At 44.8% G+C, this 18,984-nt stretch overlaps 1 protein-coding gene across 1 annotated transcript in view; it reads right to left on the bottom strand.

Moving 5' to 3' along the window:
• Nucleotides 1-6,287: 6,287 nt before the first annotated feature.
• LOC146789811 (netrin-3) overlaps nt 6,288-18,984 on the bottom strand; it is a 181,671-nt gene continuing 168,974 nt past the window's right edge. The window contains exons 6-7 of the mRNA XM_085632167.1: nt 12,088-12,162; nt 6,288-9,895 (exon numbers count right to left, since the gene is read on the bottom strand). Coding sequence (XP_085488293.1) covers nt 9,567-9,895; nt 12,088-12,162 — 404 coding nt within the window. The 3' untranslated portion in view covers nt 6,288-9,566. The remainder of the gene's footprint in view (nt 9,896-12,087; nt 12,163-18,984) is intronic.

Below are 18,984 nucleotides of genomic sequence, written 5' to 3'. Positions count from 1 at the left end.
TGGTCCCAGGATGCTTGTTTCCAGTCCCAGGAGGACCTGGCCTAGCAGTTTGGGCTGGACTGTCCTCATGAGGCACAGGGTCAAGACTGATTTGCATATGGCTGGGCCCAACTGGGGTGGCGACGTGAGCTAAAGAACAATGATGAATTCAACCCAGATCTCTGACTGGTGGTGAGTGTCTGAAAAGTTTCAGCACTCCGTCCATCATGTCCTTTTGTTTGTTTTTGTTGAGTGGAATGTGCCTGGTGTGGTAGCACACTGCCTTTACAGACAACACATCTTCATGATCATTACATTTTCACGAGCATACAGTTTTACTGATAAAAGTATGCAGCTCACAAATGACAATATGTGTAAGTGTAATCACCTAGTGTATTGATTTTATCAGAATTACCAAAACATATGCCTCATTTGTGCTTTTCTAATTCTTATATATTCTAACATATTTGCACAAATCTTTACCAACATTAAAATGTTGTTGTGTGCAAGAAAAAAAATTAGATTGTACAGCCTTCCTCAAGCACTACAACAGTAACCATCAGGATTATCACATAAATCCTATCACTTTCAAGTCAGAGAAAGAAAAGAAAACACAAAGCTCCCTGGAAGACGGAGCCTGACATTTGACCTCTGACTTTAAATGCATAGCAAATGTGATACGATAAAAACAAGGTGTAAAGGCCAATTTGCATAAATCCAGTACTGGCGGAAGATTACAGTAACCAGGATTTAGGCAAGGGAAGGGACGACAACAAATAGAGCCAGCAAAAAGAAATAAAGCAAATGCGAGTTACAAACAAAATAATCAATGTTAAGCAGTGGGCGGAATGCATTCTCAGGGAAGCTTTCCAAATGTGCCCAAGATGTTGTAAGCAAACCATACAGCTGTGCTGTCTGATAGGCTTAGACCTAAAAAATGATAGTTAGAATGCTTGCATAATTCTCAGTCCGTGGTAATTACTTGCGGCTGGACCTCAATCCATTTTTTTGCCTATCATGCAACCTCAGACCTGACACAGTCATATGCAAATCAGTCTAGGTCCTGGTCAACTAGGAATAGACAAACACAAACTGCTAGACCAGGTCCCCTCTGATCTCGAACCCGAGCAATGCTAGACCAGTTTCAGACGATTTGGGGCTCGTTAGTACGGTGCAGCTTGGTTCTAGAAATTACACAGACCATATTCCAGTCCTTAATTTCTTTGCCCACCATTCCACCTTAGGACTCAATCTTATGCACATGAGCCTTGGTCCTGCTCCATTTAGAACAGTCCACCCCAAACTGTCAGGCCAGCAACCCCCAGACCAGGTTAGGGCTATTTAAGCATTTGTATTAGAGTGTAGCTTGGTTCCGGTCGCACACTGAGCACAGATGCGATAACAGAATTGTGACCCCCCTTACATAAACAGAGGTCTGCGCGTGACTTGGAAAACTTCAATAAACACTGAATCATTCAGACCTTAGATCTTATACCTGCATTCTATACACGATATACCACCAACAGCTTACACCACCAAGTACACCAACTGACCTGCTCCATATACCACCATCTACACTATATACATCCCTTATCAACATCTACACCCTCACTCTAATGCTTACTTCATAAATAACTTCACTACATAGATACAACACCCAATAGTAACACTTGCTTTCTGAACTTCATCGCCATAAGATATTTGTCTCCCTGTGCCAACAGGGCGGAAGGCAGAGCTTTCTTGTCATCTGCCCTACTGCTCCGATCAGTACATGATGCAATTTCTCCCTTTGACCACTTTAGGCTACATGTGTCCCAAGCGGGACCAGATCAGGAAGCATTATTTATCTGCCATATTTTCCCTCTTCCCTATTTCCCTGCCCCCAGTTCATGTTGCTTCCTTTCCTTCATGACCCCTGATGAACACCTATACATCTTTTTGCAATATATGTATTGATAACTAAATGGTATGACCCTAACTCGGGAACAATGAAACACCTTTTTTGCAACAGGTGGGGAAACTATTGCACATTGCCTACTCTAGATTGAGTGGGCTGGAGCTTGCTTGGGAATGCTAGGAGTTGGCAGAATACACCTAGATACCACCACCATCTACATCATCATCTACATCCACACCACTCCCTATAATGTAGACCATCATCTTTAATAGTATGTCTTATTCACCCACATACACTGACCACCAGCACCTCACCCCTACATGTGCACTAGACCAATGCACTTGCTTGCCCCTGATACCTATGTAGTACATCACATTTTCCTATACCCCTTTCCCCCTTCAGAACTACTCACTCCACTACATACAACACCCCACCTTCTACCAACTGCAACCTCTTGAACAACACTCCTTTGCCCACACCATTTGCACCCTACAAAATTAATCGTGCCTTCCATCCCTGCTCTACGCTATCTACATCCTACACCATCTACATACTGAGTTACATACACCCTTACCCATTCTACACTTCTAACCTCACCACCAGGTACCCCATCTATATCCTCCATCTGCTACAGGCTGAACTGCCTGCTCATACACCTACCACCACCACCTACCTCTCTTCATGCTGACTGTACCACATACTACAAATGTGCTAGCAATGACGGCGACATGAAAACACTCTGCACCACCACATCCACCTATTTTTTTAAACAAAAGAGTGATTTATTTGCTTTTTCTAAATATTAGTTGCCACTAGTACTTTAAAAGAAACATGGATTGCACAAACGGTCAGTTAAAATTACCCTTGCAATCAATAACTGATATCATTATCAGTCCAAGATGATCAATAGATCATAAATCACTAGCAAATGCATCTACCATTCATGCCCTCTATAAATTACAACTATGCAAGGGGGATAGCAATGTTTTTATGGGCCCTAATACAATGAAGGGAAATAGGCCTTAATTTGGAAAGAGAAACGTGTGTAAGGCTGTGCCTGACAACCTCTCTGACCATCCCTCTATTTTCCATTCATTTCTCTCTTTTCCTCTATTATTTTCTGTTTTCTACATCTTTTTCTACTATTTTTTTTTTTTTAAAACAAGCCGTTTATAAACTCTCTGAATTGTTTTTGATTTAAATGTTTTTTTTTTCATGAATTGCAAATTCCAGAAATGTCATTGCTTTTCATAATATTATTCTTGCCTTATAATTGTTGATTCTTTGTAATACATTTTTTAAACAGAAAATAAAAATATGTCTGGCCTATCAGGACATACAATATTGAGCCGGTCAGGGTTGGGACAAGGCTTGGCAGCCGATTCATAACCATAGTGCTTATGGTAGAATATGAAACAGAATAACCCATAGAAAATGAAGGAGCTCAGCCAATACCAGTCAGTATGCTAGAAAAGATGGCTTTCAGCTCCAGGCCCTCGATTCCTCCCAGTGGATTCCTCATCCTCTGTTCCCAATATAGAACATATCAACCAATGGCATCGTTGCTAGCCTTTAATCCTAACCCCGATCACAAACAGTTTGGGGAAAAAAAATGCATTGAAAGAATCAATAATAACTTTTTATCTCAACTTTTTAAAAACATATATAAGGAACATGATTCAATATTCAGTAATTAAATAACTTTTACTCTGTTTTTCCTAGCAAAAATTAATTTCTCAAATTTCACGAAGTAGGTGTAAATTGGAGGGTAAATCATGATTAGTAGAACCGCTTCTCTCTGGCTGAACTCAATAAAATGCATATTTAACCTATCTTGGTGAGTCAACTGCTCTCTTCTGGCGCCCTTTCTCCTTTTCGAACTCAGAGCCTTTCCACCTGCTTTTGGCTCTTTTATTCGGGCTCATGTTTACCGAGCAGATAAGGTTCAGGGATCTCTACAGGGCACGCTCGGTCTTCCACAATACAGGAAAATAGAGGGGGGGCAGGGGGGGGGGTCTTGAAAGGCACTTTGCCTGAAACCAATGCATGCTTCCGGATTGCCACTGCCACTCCTGGGCAGCTTCTAAAGAGTATTCACTATGACTGTATTCATGTAGGTTACTTTTTGATGCTCTGATCAGTGCATGCCTGTGGGCAGCTCACCTGTCACTACTCAGTGGGCGCTAGAGTGCATTTACTCTTGCTGCCTGTAGTCAGGAGACTCCTGTCGGTCACTCCTGGACAGTGGCGTAGCAAGGGGGTGCGGTCTGCACCGGGCGGCATGAATTTTGGGGGCGGCGACATCCACATCCCCCGTTCTTACCTACCTGTGGAGAACAAATGCAGGAACCGCCAGCACCCCACTCGCCACCGCTCTTACAGCCGCCACAGGGTGGTAAACACTGAGACCGCCATGGGCTACAAAAGGCCTGCTACACCACTGCTCCTGAATGGACCCTCAACTGCCTGCAACCACTGCACTCTCGTCCGATGCTCGTCAGTCCCAGGTGTATCCCCTAAAGAACATTATTCCAAATGGTACATGTGGATGCTTGTGGCTCCTCAATGGACGCAGATCATGGGCCATGGCTTGCTGTATAATATTATAAGTTTCAAACGGAGGAGATAGAAGTATAAAGAGTGAATCCACTCACCTTCCAAATACAAATAGGTAATCAATGGGAAGTGAAACTGCTATTCACCTCTCCTAAAAGGGAAATCCCCCTGGATTTTAAAAGGACTCTCACCCACTAGAATTCACTAGCAGCGTGCTTCATCATTGAGTCGTCACCCAGAGCACGTGTCTGGGTGAGCTGAACCTTCCGTTCTGTGTTATATATAAAATGACCTCAAGTATCCTAGTGCAGTTTATAAAGTCTGTGGGTACTTGGGCATGGTTAAGAACAAGGAAGATGACAGTGGGAATAAAATAAAGGTCCTCTGCATCTCAAGCAAGTAGGGTCTACATGTTTCGGCCACCTACGCCCAGCATGGATTTCAGAGCTTTCCTCAGGACCTCTATACGTCAGATCCGTGTTCTCTAGAGTGTGAGGATAATACCCTACACTAAGTGTACCTCCCCCTTTTATTTTGATATACTGATATTCAAGTGACAGTTTGGGGATGGACAGCATAGTGGTAAATATTGCTGCTGATTGTTCCCATAGGACAGTACTGCAGCAGTTCAGTTATTGCCCCTTATAGGACAAAACAAACCTAGAAAGTGCTCTAGACTTCCAGAGCCTTTTAGGCGGACTTCAATAGTGTACCTTTGTTAGGCTCACCCTAAAAGTACATAAAGTGTGTCTTTCACCGTTGCAGCTCGGCCAGCCCATAGAACCTGGCTTTAGGGACACAGCAGCACCTCCCAGGTGCACTATCATGGATGCACGATGCTCACTATAACGACCAGGACATCACTTTCATTTCCCATTTCTGTGTGCTTATAGTGCCTCGGAGTAACCTGAAGTGACTGTGAGGCAGCACGTTAGCTCTACATAAACTAACACAAATTAATATCGCCAGACAGGGGTCAAGGCCTTAGTAAGTTAGAGAGACTGGGATGGATGGAGTACCGCTAGGATACTCACAGTACAGCATGTGTATGTGACGGTCTGTTCCAGGAGGTTGTGATGATATTACCAATGCTGGAATCTAATACTTCAGGACCACTTACCGACCATATCGTAATGTATGAATGTATCAATGTGGCATTTGTATAGACCAAGCCAAACGACAGCGGTGCACTGAGTAACGTATGCCATATAAGTGGTCTTACAGTATTGTATATTATTTTACTCATCATTCTTACATTTTAATTTGGAATTAATTTTTACCTCATCCTCCACTCCAGCCAGAGACTGGGAGTGAAGGAAGACTTTGGGCGAAAATGTAAATGAATATGCTGGCAAATGATTAGGAGACCCAGCGTGTAAGAAAGGAGCGGTGAGACATCACATTCCTTTGACTATCGCGGCGAGATTGGCCATGTAAAAGCCTCTGGTAGATTGGTACTTCAAAAAACCTCATAGAACCTACAAAGCCAAGTTCTGTGAGGTAACCTCCGCAAGTCCCTCTCCTTTTCTGATGTAGCTGAGCTCATGAGAAGTTAGCTTTCTCTTCTGAAGACCTATATTTAGCCAAGGTACGTACGCCTTTCTCAAACAAAGTTTTATATCTCTAGCTTGACGACCATTGTGAAATGAATCTTGGATTGATCCTATATAATGGACTATAACACTTCTGAGCACACTAAATTTCAGAAACAGTGGGAGTGCTGTCATTCTGAGAGGTGGTACACAGACAGGCAATGCAAGGACAAACAGAACAAGAGCGGCGACTAAAGAAATGTGTAGACCAGAGCACAATGCCCAAGACAGAGAGCCAAAAGAAAGACAAGGAGACTGATAACTCAAGACACTGACATTTTTCTGGTACAATATTTTATTAAATGTGTTTCTGATGAACTTTCTCATGGTCTATTAGAAGTGGGTGTCTGGAGCCAGCTCCATTTCTGGACATGATATGGGGTGGATCTCCTTCAATAGGGTCCAGTCACAACCGTACCACCTTTTCATTGAAGCTTGGAAGAAGAGACTGGTCAGTTCTCAGCACATGGGTGTACAACAAGGGTAGCCGCATGGCACTTAGAAGGTAAGAGGGCGACCAGCACCCCCATTACTCACCATATCACAGCATCTGCCTTATGACAGCTTGTCCTGAACAACTTATGTATACACAAAGCATCAGCATTCACCCTAGGGCTGCAATGGAGAGGGTCAGAAGGGTGCACGGGCAGACTGCTGTCAGGAGACCCCAGCTACTTGTCTTCATCTGAGCATGCAAAATTGTCAACATTAATCTAGATGAAAATGACAAAACATCTGCAAACGTAACAACTCAATAGATTATGTACGTGTTGTGTTATAATCTGTGTAACATATGATCACACATGCCTCAAGATATTTAAGGCAGCTTTCTGTTACATGGCGAGGACTTTAATAAGTGGTGAGTTTGTAGGTTTCTCCCAGACCCAGACCGGTCTCTCATGATAAAATGGGAGATTCCTCAACATGGACGGCCCTCTGACCAAACACTGAGACTTGGACGTTGACCGTCATGTGACAGGCGACCCTTAACATGCAAGCATTCACCCGTGCCCTGCTGGCTCTACCAACTCACTGCCCAGTTCACACGCTTGCAAATCCATGACAGGGCGGCCGCCTCCTTGTTCCGCCTGTCTTTATTCCGGAGTCTCTAACGAAAATGTTACCATGCCAGGCACAACAGTTTGTAGGTGTTTGTCGTTGAGCAAATATCAGGGAATGCACCTCTATGTATTAATGGTCAGAGGCGAAGACGGATAGATATTGACAAGTAGTTGGGAGTCACTCTGGCGGTTATGTTCACATTTGAAAAATATATAGATATTTTGTAAGAGCAGTAAGCCATGTCGGGTTGGAACCGTCCCTGGAACACTGCGTTAAACCCGCATAAAACAGGGGAACAAAAACCCATGAAATGTGTTCCAACAATTCCTCCAGTCCCTCTCTCAACTGAACAAAATGGCAGCAAAATTAGTTTGAAAATTAAATTGATTGGAAAAAGGCCGGACCCCACAATCACGCCGGAATAAATAAAAAACAAACGAGACCTAATTTCCTGACCACTGTATTTCTCTGGAATAATCTTAGTTTTGCTTTGAAAAAGATAGACTGGGTTAAACATTAATTGCATTGGGTTTTTCCAGCTGAAACAAAGGAGAGTATTGTATGGTGCATTCTTATACTGAAACGGAATTACTCAAATTTCCCAGTAGGCGTAAACTAGTAAAAAAATAATGATATTAATATTTGTTAAAAAAAAAAAAAAAGGAAAACATTCTTAGATATGTTACACTATATTCCATAGAGAGACTTTTCTTTACATTTTGCTGCATTTGTGCCTGCGGAGCGACATGTGGATGCCTCCCTCTCAGAACTTAGTCCTGTGGCTCTGGTGGACGAAGCTATACCAAAAAGTCAACTTATAGGAGAACTGCAATGTAAAGGGAATGAAAGCGTGTTCACCGGGTGGGTACGAGGAGCTAAAGATGTCGAGAAAGCATCTGAGAGAAGCAGTTCATATCAAATGTGGATTACATGAAAATGTCAAAATTAAGAGGAAGTGAGCTAACGTGGCGGGTGCGGTGGGTGTTATTCCTATATTCGTCTGGTTGTCCTGAAGTCTATTCACTATGCCGGTCTATGCTGAGGCCTCTCCACCACATTCATCTACATTGATATGTTGACAAGGTTCATGCATCTGCTCTGAGGTCTCTTAGTGATCATGTGTCTTTGTTGACATCCTTCTGCTGCTCGTGTACCGCTGATGGCATATCTACACTTGCCATGATGCATGGCAACTTTCCACGCTCTCAATCATCTGTTGTGAGATCTCTCCAAAGCCCATGTCACTGCATTGAAATGCACCACACATGTATCTACATTGAGATTGTCCCATTGCGCACGTATCTGTGTGAGATCACTCCACTCCCCATCCATCTGCCAGAGGTCTCCACATTGCATACGTAGGTCTAACCATACGGGCTTCAGGAAGAGGACTCAGCTGGCTGGAAAAGATTGTTCTTGCCCTGAAAAATTGAGATGTTGTTAAAGACACCAGGGTCTGACATTTGGGCTCACTAGAAGTCTTACTTTAGGGTCCCAGAGTGAGTCTGTGCCGGGCAGCCTGATAGGACTTTGTGTTACTAGGGAGTGGTAAAAACCTGTGCTGCAGCAGGCATGAGACAAAGAAGGCTCGTGTAGGTTGGTGCTTCAGAGGCGTCGCCGAACACATTTGAGCTTCACGAGTCCGGTACAGTTCTTTACTTCCAAGATCTGCTAGTCTAAGTGGAGACCTTTGTGATCAAAGTTCAAGCTCAAGAACCCTCAAGACACCGTCTCTGGAAGGCGGCACTCACCCCCTAGTTGAAGCATTGACCAAGGAAACAGGTTCTTTGTAGATGGGAATATTCACTAAGCATAGCAACAGTAGCGGTATTAGAACTGACAATTTCACTCATGCTTTGATGACTTCCACTTAAAATTCAGGATTATGACCCCCATAGTTGCAAATTAGCCTTTTATAAAATAGAGAACAGGTACTTCGAGAGGTGGGCAAAGTGAAGTTTGGACAATACCTGTTTCAGAAGAACCGACTGGGGTAGTATAGAAACCTAACCAGGAAGACTGCTGGGCATGCAGGGAGACTTTCTGTGTTAAAGGAACAATTTGGATTGAAAAATACAAAGAGACCTGGAAGCAAGATCCTAAATCCTTTTTGGCCCCCTCGAGGGGACCGAGAATCGTCAGGCACACGGGCAGTGAAGGAAGGCTGAGTAGACAAACCAGTTTCAAGTAACTCAAAGTCCTCAACATAACATGGAGTCCCTCCTCCACTGGTCTTCACAGCAGCGTCCCAATCAAAGGATTTCTCTGTACTTAGACTCCTTGTTTAGAAAAAGGCGCTTTGTTTCGGTTACTGCACTTATAGATTAAAAATAAAAAAATGGTCTTGATGAAACTGTTGCCAAAATATACACTATACACACAGGAGGTCCTCTTAGTGCTATATATGTACAGAGTCTAGCTGGGCCGCAGCCTGCCGCCATGTGCACGCCTTGTCAGAGGGCATGGTGTGCTTGTGTAGATCACGGCTTCGGGCACTTGCCCTTCTTCTCACGGCGTTGCAGCTTCCGTAGACGCCGAGTCCACGTGTCCCGCCACTGAATAACCACGCTGGTCTTATCAGCTGTTAGGCCCTGGCGTTCAGGTGCACCTTCACCTGTACCCATCACCAGGTACTTCCGACTGATCTGGATCTTGGGGCACTTGCATGCCAGGTCCTTCATATGAATCCACAGGAAGTTGTCTCCGCGCTTCACCCGCTCGTCTCGGCACTTGTAGACTGACAGCACGTTCACAGTGAACTTTGCCCAGTTTCCAATGGTCTCCATGTCTAGCACATTCACCTGGACCACTGCAGTAAAAGGAGAGAAACATGTGAGTAAATATGCAAAGGCAGTGCAAGCTTCCCTCAGACTTAGAGTACAAAACACTTCTTGCAGTATAAAGAAACATGTCACATTAGTAAAAAATGTACTACGTAGGCAGCAACAATTCAGGCTTGTCTCATACATGCAAAAGGGGCCCAACGTAGGTAGATGATGTTAAAGCCCCCTTTCACATCGACAAAAGTTACAGTACCAGTTGTGGTGCAACCTTTCCTTGCATTCAAAGAAAATGTACAACCTAGATTGCAGCTGTGTAGACTTCCCTCTTGCACACACAAATTATACAGAACAGGCAATAGGGCAATCTCTCCTCACAGTCATAGAACATGCACAATACAAGCAGGAGCTGACCAGGCTCTAGCACACAAATCATGATCAGAACAAGAAGCAGTGGAAGAATTCCTCACAAATGTGGAACGAGTACAACAAGGCGGAAGCACAACTAAGTTTCCTAACTTTACTTCATGCACACTCAGCAGGGGCTGGAGCATATTCGTTGCATAGTCTCCTCCCAAGAAAGAGGATGTCACAGTAAGAGGAAGGCTCAAGAGAGAGGGATGAAGCGGTAAGGGTGGAGAAAGAGTTGTAGGACTAATGGAAGAATAAGAGGACGATGGCAGAAATAATGGGAGAATGTTAGGGACATGGATGTTTAAAATGAATGCAAGAAATAAAGATGTAAAAGATAGATCCATGAATGATAAGCAAATTTAGTAATACAACAGATTTTTTTAAAAAAGGGTATGAAGGGACGTTGAGGAAGATGCACCATACAGGGAAAGAACAGTGAGAGAGAGATGTAAGAGACATAGTGTAATACTGCGAGGGATGCTAAAGCGATACATATGATGAATAGCAGAGAATAATAAAGAGAGTGGGACATTAGCATCTGATCAAGGTGCCAGATTAAGTGCTGATGTTCACAGACAACACAGAATAGGATTGTCACACACCCGTAATGAAAGGGGATATTCCTGTAGAACCCTATGGCCATTTGTACATCGTTTCAGGACTAGGTGTGCAACTGCACGACCAAGCGCACACAACTCAGTCAAATCTTCAGCCCAGATCACTAAGTCAGTGGCCGTGTCTGTTCTGCACAGGATAACAGTCCACGGCAGGCAACTTTCTGCCTTTATGGACATCACACAGGAGGAAAATCAGTTACTTGGAAGAAAGGACCAGATCTAAGGATTTGGGCACGGCTACACATGTGGGTGTCATGGGCATACTAGTCTGTATATTGCATGTCGTCCCCTATGATTTAACGTGAATGGTATTCAACTCTGAGGGCACAGAAGTAATAGCCCCAGAAGTGAGGAATCAGAGGATCAAGCCTTTCCACTGTATGCTTTTTCTCTGTATTACCAACTCCAGCTGTTCAATTTAGGATACAGGGACTAGTGAAGACCCTTTATCGGTGATCTACTTGTGCTCCATGTCCTGTCCACAACTAAGGCCGCTTACTCCTACTAACTGTATGCCAAAGGTGGGGCGGCTATGAACTTCCAAGACCAAGGGAGGTGGTGATCTTCCAAGGGAAGGTAGACACAGAGATTATGGGGCATTGTGACAGTCACTGGAGGGGCCCAGTGTTCCATTACCCTCAGACACAAGCACCAAGGCCATTTTAGAGCATAGGACTGCTGCGCACTCTCGCAATTTCACAGACATACATGGGGAGAACTATTTGAATGCAACAGTGAAGTGCGTGAGAAACGTCAGAGTTAATTTTCTGAGGAGGAAGCCTCAAACTTGAGGAACAAACGAGAGTGTGGTACCACAATATTGACTTTTAAATATCGATGTCAACTTGTACAAAATCACGACTATAGGTAGATGTGGAGTAGAGGAGTAAACCTATGGATGCTTGCCTTGACTATATTGTGCAAGTCAATATCCTGCAGTCTATATTGAATTTATGTAGCACTCAAAGTCGACATTTTGTATATGATATTGTGCCATACAACTACAACTGAGCATATTATTGTAGGAAAGGCAGCACAGGAAGATCCTAAACAAAGCCAAATGTCATTGCTTGACCCTAGGGTTCAATTTCCCTATGAACTCTCTCCCCCCCCCCCCCTAATCCCCCCAGGCCTGGATAGTGGTTCAGTACAAAAGGCACAATCTTGCATCGAAAGCTACTCTTCCTCACCATAATCCTTCTTGCAGTACTTCTTGAGGTTGATTTTGTAGTTCCCCTTCGGCGGCTTACAATAGGTTTCACAATCTAGGGAGAAATAAAAAGCATGATATTGTAAGAGAGAGACAAGTTTTTCTGGAATAAGCCATTCTATTCAGAGTTAAAGGGAGCTGCTGTGGACACGCTTGGCTTTCTAGACCTATAGATATGTGGCATCTTGAAACAGGCACTAACCAGGGCTGCGAATTAGCCTGCCATATAACGACTGTCACTGCTCACACGATGGTTTAGGCACGCGATTCCTGGCCCATCTACCAGTATTCAAGGGTGACATGGCTGAGTGTCCCAGTCACCACTGTAGGCACCTTTATAGGAGGCAAGAGTTGAGACGCCCACCAAAAGCTCAGTGTCTGGCAAGCACATTAGTGAAATGGTTGACACTTCTATCAGGAGCAGTGATGGAGCGATGATGGAGTGAAAGTGTTCTATGGCGGCCTTTTACGTCACTTTTCACAATTAGTTGTAACACGTGCAATGTCTTAAAACAGATACTCCATTATATAAGGACCAAACCACCACATAGTCGAATGAAATAACTTTTGTGTCAAACCTTCAAATCCAACGTGATAATAGTGTACAGAGCTACCTGTCAAAAAAGTACAAGATACAAAGGATTTCTGCTTAGAAAGGTGGACTAGGCAATAATACTTTGAATTATATACAACATAACATAACGCGTATTTGTAAAGTACACGTTCACCTAAGGCTATCTTGGTGCTGAAAACAGATGTTTATTGTTACCCAACTCGATGGTACTCATTTTATCGACCTCAGAAGGATGAAAGGCTGAGTGGACTCGCCGGGTTTTGACCCGTGACCATGAGGTCGAACACAGGCCCCTACAGTGGACGCACTAGTCCACTAAGCCACCAGACGCGTATATAAGATGAGTAAAGAAAAAAAAGACAAGCGAATTAGGAGGAAAAATAGAGAGGAACTGATTTGTCCAATTGATTGGTCTTCAGGAAAGGTTCCCTCAAGAGAGTGGATTTAGAGTGTTCAAATCAGGCTTAGTGTCGATTACTGAGATCACGGGAACAATAGTGTAGAAGGGGCCCTGGCAACTAATGCTTTCTTGCTCCTAAAAGTAAGATGTGGCCACAATGTGCCAAGCTTCTTGAGCTGCTCACCTTGCAACACTCGGATTGCTCTATAAGTTTACACCTTACATAAGTGCTAGAAGGACCACTTCCGCAGCACTGTGGAGCCCCATTGCTGCAGTAGCTTCTCTTCTTAGCCTAAAACAAACCATCTAACCACTTCAGAAATGATATCAAAGGTTTTTTTTGCTGCAGAAGGGACAGTCCATCCTATCACAGAAATACTATACTACCCAAATGACAAGTGACAAAAGCAAACTAACTTGTCATTACTTAATTGTTACCTTCCTCAAAGTTCATTGAAAGGTATTTAAATCCAGGATTTATCTTGGTTAAGGGCCTAATACTTTTCTCAAACATTCAAAATATTTAGAAGCACCTAGTGAGTTTTGCTCGTAAAAAGTCAACACAAAGCATATATAGTCTTTCTTTTTCAATCTATCTATAGGGGCCCACATCAAGCAACTGTGCTGTTGTCTGATTTGGACCACTATTTCCAATATATGTGCTGACTGACAGCCCAAAACCTCCTGCACAGCAGCATGGGATTACAGGCTGCATAATTTGATCTCTAAAGCGCGTGTGTACCCGTAAGGTCTCACTGCACTCATTTCCAGAGGTAACGGATGAGTTGACTACATTCTGTAGTTCAGGGCCGGACTGGCTGTAGCGGGCACCGGGTCTTTCCCCGGTAGGCTGCCAGGGTGGGGGCCGGTTTTGGGCCCCTGGGGGGCCGAAACAGACCCTTGCAAACAGCTCGGCAGCACCCCCTCTCCCCACAGGGTGGCGGCTGAGCAGTTTGCCAGGGCCGGTTTCAGTTCCCAGTCCGGCCCTGCTGTAGTTAAGAGGTTAATGGCTGTGGTTAGGCTTTCTGGAATGGCAGGGCCTCTAATTTATGAAGACATGTATCCTCACTAGTTATCAACGGTTACTTCTACAAGGCAGGGGCCGTAGGATTTTCAGCGTCTCAGAAGTTAGGCATGGCGAACTGTGAAGGGTAGTAAAGGTGGCCTTCAATCATAGAAAGCTTGAAATACACTGGTATTTTAATCTAAATCCTGCGACACTGAGCGAAGAAGCAGACAAAGAAGCTCTCTGCGTTTCAGTCTGTTCAAGAGATGGGATACTGCCTTCTGCAGTCACTGCGAATGGGTACTCAGATATGGTAGCGAACCCAGAGATACCCCCATGTGCATTATCCAAGCGGGGAGCACATGAACAACCACTGTGTGGAAACACCTTCCTCAATGACCATAGAAGCTACTATGTTCATGTCAGAGGAGGGGAGTCCTTCATGTTCTGATCATCTGCGAATGGGTACTCAGACATGGTAGCAAACCCAGAAATACCCCCATGTGCATTATCCAAGCGGGGAGCCCGCACACAACCACTGTGTGGAAACACCTTCCTCGATTACCAAATAAGCTACAATGTTCATGTCAGAGGAGGGGAGTCCTTCATGTTCGGATCACGCGTCACACCCTGCGCGCCATCATGGTGCTTCTGGGTGATGGCCAGAGTGTCGCATCCGGTTTTACCGTTTGTTCCACGACAGGTGTAATCCGTGCGGCTATGTCCATTTTAAACATAATTGTATCTGCTCCTGCGCCTACCATGGTCTGGTGATGCTGTGGTGCTGGGGGTGCTGTGCTAGACACCCCGCATCTTCCTGTCTGTCAGCATCTCGCGATGACGTACGGCTCGTAGCACAGTAATCTGTACACTGCAGGGACAAAGACTCCACCCCCTTCGTACCCTGAATGGCGCCGTTGATGCTCATCCATTTTAAGGACTCGCTTTCGGGTTAGAATTCCATGGAACTGAGGAGATTCCAATCCCCCCTCCCAGGTCGGCAGCTCCACAGATTTCCTTTCACGTCTTTTTTTCCTGCACGACGGCACAGAAAAAGACCATCATTCTTGCTGTGTGTCCGCGTCCTTCCCGCCCTCTGCTGAAGGCCTCTATTGGCCCTTTGTGAGCAGGGTTTTGTTGTCTCCTTTCTTTTATTTTTCTGAATTTGCGGCCCATCTTGGCAGCTCGGCTCCCCTTCTGTTCGGACAGGGCAGGGGCCTTTGTCTGGAGGAGGGAGGCTGGGAGTGACGCGGGCGGGTGGGCACAAGCCATTCAAGAAACGGCACTGGTGCGCCGCCAGCGTTTCACAGGCCGCCGGGGCTGTTCTCCCAGGGCGTGAGTGCGAATCTGGGCGAGACGGGAGGCGTCTGTGCGACAAAGAGGGCGTTCGTCCTGCTTTTATGTCAATGGACAAACCATGGCTCATGCATGTTCAAACGTGGACAACAATGGTATATGGAACCTCGGTTTTTACCTCTTATCTGACTGCTGTGCGAATGCCTGCATATAGGTCTCTGTATAGTGGTGCGTGTGTGTGTGTCTGTCAAAGACCATTGGTGCCAGGTGTGTGTGTGTCTTGTCTGCATGTCTGCCTGTGTATGTGTAGGTGAGACCATTGGTGTCATGTGTGTGTGTCTTGTCTGTATGTGTAGGTGAGACCATTGGTGCCGTGTGTGTGTGCGTATCTTGTCTGCCAGTCTGTCTGTGTAGGTGAGACCATTGGCACCGTGTGTGTGTGTGTCTTGTCTGCATGTCGGTCTGTGTAAATGTAAGTGAGAACATTGTTGCCATTTGTGTGTGTGTGTGCATCTTGTCTGTATGTCGGTCTGTGTAAATGTACGAGAGAACATTGTTGCCATTTGTGTGTGTGCGTGTGTCTTGTCTGCATGTCGGTCTGTGTGCATGTAGGTGAGACCATTGTTGCCATTTGTGTGTGTGTGTGATTTGTCTGCATGTCTGTCTGTTTATGTGTAGGTGAGACCATTGGTGCCGTGTGTGTGTGTCTTGTCTGCATGTATGTCTGCATTTGTGGAGGTGGGGCCATTGGTACCCTGTATCTTTACCTCTGTGTGCAAGCGCATTTGTGTGTTTGTTTTTGTTTGTGTGTCTGTATACAGCAGAGTACTGTTTCTGTTTGCCTATGTAAGGCAGATGGTGTTGTGCGACTGTGTGGAAGAGTGCCTTAGCATGTGCTTACATGCAAGACCACGTCTACGAATGTTTATTTCCTAAACTCTATGCAACTCTATGCACGAGTGTCTGTGCAGGACTGATGGCGTTTGTGGGTCTGAACAAGAGAAGGTGTCTGCAGAACAGCATGCATGTACATATGCATCTGAGCGTTTGTCAGATGCTGGGTGAAAGTGCTTTTTTGAGACAGCGTTGAAGTGCACCTGTCTGCGACTGTAGAGGTATCTTTGCGAGACAATGCTTACAAGCACCTGTGTCAGGCAGTGTATGCGTACATATGTGCTGGTAGGCGTCACTGTAAACATTGCAGAATCTAGGAATATGTGTTTGTGTGCATGTGATTGCGCCTGTGCATGTGTGTCACATGACAGGATGGCAGCTCTGTCATTTCAAGCCCATGTCCTTTCCGAGGTCAGGTTTGCTTCTGGTCCAGTGCTAACCACAACGACTGCTTCGTTCCATCCCTGCTGGACCTGCTGTGAACAGTAGAGGCGAGGGGTCCCAGCACTGCAGTATGGGGGCCCCATTGCACCAGAAGTCTGCTCGTGCACTAGTGAGCGGTCTAGCCTTCTTCATTTCATAAAGCCTGTGGGAAGAGCCTTGTGGCAGGCTGGCTTCAGCAACTTGAGTACCGCTCCAGTCCTAAAGATTCCCAGAAGTAGCTGATGAGGGCCTTCACGGGGTGTAAAAGATGGGAAGCGATGATACTCTCGATTCTGGATGAGTTGAGGTGGCAATGTCGCGCAGAGAGTCATGACTCATTGAGCTGCAGGATATTCCTTATAAGTAGCGCCAAGAAACCGTATGGTGTAAGCGCGCTCTACAAATATTTTTAACATAACATAAAGAGAGGGCAGCCTGAGCATGCTCGAGGGCCCTGGAGGGTTGCCAGATGCCAGCCAAGCTGGATGTGCCTTTTGACAAGAGCTGAGCCCTAGCATTTGAAATCCGTGGCGCTAGCTGCTGTCGCGGCCTGGCACAGCCGCTTCCGCTAGGCCGCCTTGGTCCCAAGAGGGGAAGTTGCCGCCCGCCCGGCCTGAAAGCTTCAATTCAGCTTTGGACACAAGGAGATTAGGGACAGAGCGGCACATGATTGCTTCATCCAGAGTGTATTGAGCAAAGCGTTCTAGCCTCACCAGCTCAGTCAAGCAGAATAAAGTCAATGCTGGAAATGCTGTGCGTCAAGTGAGCCCGGGCCAGCCTGTCCCTAGATCTCCTCCGACCCCCTGCCCTGGTGGCCCACGAATAAATATGCGAACTGGAGCACCAGAGTAAAGAGCGCACAAGAATGCCTGGAGAAGACCAAATGCAGTCTCTAAAGACTGGCTTGACTCAAGTCAATGAGAAGCCGATCACAATAATGACTGCCAGACTCAGAGTTCATAGGAATGGCACAAAAGCACTATCCATACTCTCATAACATAACGTTGCGCCATTGGTCTGTCACTATCTGTAGCGTTGAACTTCGCCGTCAATGCACATCAAAAGCATCGTGCTGATGAACCCCAAACAGGGCTCCTGTGATTGTTCAACATCATTGAGGCCGGCTGTACTTTGTTCACAAGCAATTTGAAGCAATGCTGACTTTACGATTATGCTGTATTTCGGAACTTTTGCTGGGAATTTCTGAAGCAGAAAGTCAGTGTTGCTGGTGGAAACTTTAACTTTCTTTCTTTTCAAGCTTTATTGCGGTTAAATTTACCATAAAAGCACATAAAAATACACAACGGTGCAACAAATCAAGCAATCCATTTCATGCATATAATCTCAGGTTTTTAGTTGATTGTTAGACATTGTTTTTTTAAAAAATTTAAATAATTTCCAGAATTCTAAAATTAATAAAACAATGATCATTCTAAAAATAATAAAATATTATCTATTCTCTTAATGATCATTAACTTGGTACTAATGTACAGCAGCATTATTTATCAGGTTCCTTCGAGTTATCCACATAGAATGCAGATATTTAGCTACTGCAGAGACAATCACTGCGTCTTTATCTGTTTTTAATATCCTAAAAAAAGCCAAATATTGCTTTATACCCAAGTTTTTACACAGCTGAATTATCCATTTCTTCCTAATGTAAACATAGGCTGGACAAAAAAGGGTAACGTGTACAGGAGTTTCTTCCTCTAAGCGGCAACCTGGGCAGGGGCGTACCGGACCCCCTTTCCACCTATCAATTTTATGGAAGAGAGGCAAAGTGCCATATCTAAATTGTAAGTACAGCTTCTTTGCTAAGGTAGGTTGTATTATGTCGATCTCGGGCTCGAAGCTATAAAAGGGCTTAACATCCAAGAAAGTATCAGTTAAGCTTGAAGTTTTTACAGAGCTAAAGAGGTTCCTTAGGTTAATTTCTTTGACAGCACTTGTCATAGTTTTCTTGGAAATGGCTGGGCAGGAAACCTCAGGATTAAGCCAGAGTTCCTCAAACCCAGTCGATATAAGTGACTGTTTTACGAATGCTAACCAAGGAATCCTACCAGATCCTAATGAAGCCGTAACAACTTTGAGCTCCTCCTTATAGTACACCAGTTCAGGAGTGCTCCACAGGCGCTTCCAATAAAGTAAGGGCCGGACAGCAATGACTTCTGCAATTGGGCAGATATTTAAGTCAAGTCTTAGCGGGACCAAAGGAGTGTTTTTTGGCAAGTCCAATAATTGTCTTATAAAATTATTTTCGGTTATTGATAGGTTGCTTGCTGAT

The sequence above is a fragment of the Triturus cristatus genome, chromosome 10 (genome assembly GCF_964204655.1).
Source record: "Triturus cristatus chromosome 10, aTriCri1.1, whole genome shotgun sequence".
Lineage (NCBI taxonomy): Eukaryota > Metazoa > Chordata > Amphibia > Caudata > Salamandridae > Triturus > Triturus cristatus.
Note: the sequence above shows the minus strand (reverse complement) of the source record. Positions and strands in the feature narration are given on the sequence as shown.